We start from the raw sequence: 1,718 nt of genomic DNA on the forward strand, positions 1-1,718 counted from the left end.
AGGTCATATTTGGCGGCGCTTGCGATGATGGTTTCTAAGGCTGCATTAAGGACGGTATCATGGCCATGGTTGACTGTGTCCGGGAAAGGACAGCAAGCGACAACCCTAATATGCTGCAGGGGACCTGAGACGTGCGCCAAAATCGTGGTGCTTCGACGGGTGGGTAAAGCGTTTGTAGCGACGGCCATACAAATCAATCACACAAGCATCACCATGCAGCATACCAGTAACAATCATGGTCATTGGTTAGCGGTAGGAGCCGCAAAGAAGGGCTCGCAGGATCGAGGAGAGAACAATATTATCGTTCCGATGTAAATTATCTCGGTAGTAGATTTACCTGTTGTATCGACGAGGTTCCGTATCTGCAAGAGGGGCTTGAGCTTGCCTGCGCTTTGAGGTGAGAATCCTGATGATGCTGCAACTGCAGGGCTGAGGCGGTCGTTCTAATGACGGAGTCCGAGGTACTGCAGCTGCTGCAGGGATCAGCAGCATACCTCCGTTAGATACATGATGATTTACATATACATATATGAGCCGACTCGCGAGTACTGAGCTGGACAGTGCGAGTATCCAGCAGCTTGCAAAGAGCGACGCGCTATTGTCGATTTAATCAAAGCAAGTAGGTTATGCAGAGAAGAAGAGAGTGCGCGGCATACCTTGAGGGCTGAGGCCTGCCTGCAGGAGGGGCCGAATTACAGCAAGGAGGAGAGGAGGAGGAGGAGGAGGAGAGGTAGAAGAAGAAGAGGAGGAGGAGGAGGAGGAGAGGTAGAAGAAGAAAAGACCAAAAGAGGAAGAGGACCAAAGCCGACCAGGCGGAATGCATTGCACGACAGTAGATCGGCATATACATGGCTTAGACGAGTTGCGTTGCCCGCAAGTAGGAGGGGGAGGAGGCCGAGGAAAGGAGGAGGGGCAGTTTAAAGAGAGGCAGCGAAGAATAACGATAGCTCCAAGCTGATGTGAGAGAGGGAGAGAGAGAGAGAGAGAGAGTGTGTGTGACTCATTTTTGGCCTCTCGCCATCACAGAGATCCGACTCGTCCGAGAGACAGAGAGACAGAGAGAGAAAAGCAAAAGACAAATAAGGAAAATGCAGGCAGTGGCGAGGACTAGGAATCGTGAGGCTTGTCAGGCACAGACACAAGAGAGGGGGGGGGGGGAGGCGAGGAGAGGATAGCTGACTCCCTTCCCTAGGCCACATAATACACCCACAACTTACAAGCTGACTTCAAAGAACCCAGCCCTCTCATTCACTTACTTCTCATCCATCCACCACCAACACATTAGAGCCTCCTAGAGGCCTACTTGTCCCTACAAGAATTTAAAGGGCCTGTCTTTTCTCTCCCTCCTTTTCTTTCTTTTACCAAAAACCCCCCCGGGACCAAAGCCCTTGTACGTTTGGCCCATGCCTATTCTCAAGGTACTAGACAAACCTATTTCGATGCATGTGCACAAGAGCCCACTTAATACTTTCCACACTAAACATGCGCTTCCCTTTTAGAACTTTTATGCTGGTTTCACACCCCAGCCTTTGCTTTTGGAAGTGTAAGTTCGTCTCTTAGAGCCCAGTCACCCCAACAATCGCAAGGGCAAGGGCAGCAGGGATACTCCAGTGACCCAATTCCATGCCAATTGTACCAACCAGGGTACTTCATGATGTTATTAACAATTTCCAATCCTCCAAGGGATACTCCAGTGACCCAATTCCATGCCAATTGTA

General features: G+C 50.4%; 1 protein-coding gene across 2 annotated transcripts in view; it reads right to left on the reverse strand.

Annotated features, from left to right (window-relative positions):
• LOC148033525 (uncharacterized) overlaps positions 1-1,259 on the reverse strand; it is a 2,805-nt gene extending 1,546 nt beyond the window's left edge. Inside the window, exons 1-2 of one of the 2 annotated variants that reach the window (XM_087682320.1) lie at positions 657-1,259; positions 338-470 (exon numbers count right to left, since the gene is read on the reverse strand). In XM_087682320.1, coding sequence (XP_087538446.1) covers positions 338-470; positions 657-850 — 327 coding nt within the window. In that variant the 5' untranslated portion in view covers positions 851-1,259. Of the gene's footprint in view, positions 1-337; positions 474-656 lie in introns of both variants that reach the window. The other variant, XM_087682319.1, reaches the window with a different exon arrangement.
• Between the last annotated feature and the right edge of the window lie 459 nt (positions 1,260-1,718).

Source organism: Lygodium microphyllum, chromosome 7 (assembly GCF_053477565.2).
Source record: "Lygodium microphyllum isolate KBCC chromosome 7, Lygodium_microphyllum_v1.1.10, whole genome shotgun sequence".
Taxonomy (NCBI): Eukaryota; Viridiplantae; Streptophyta; class Polypodiopsida; order Schizaeales; family Lygodiaceae; genus Lygodium; species Lygodium microphyllum.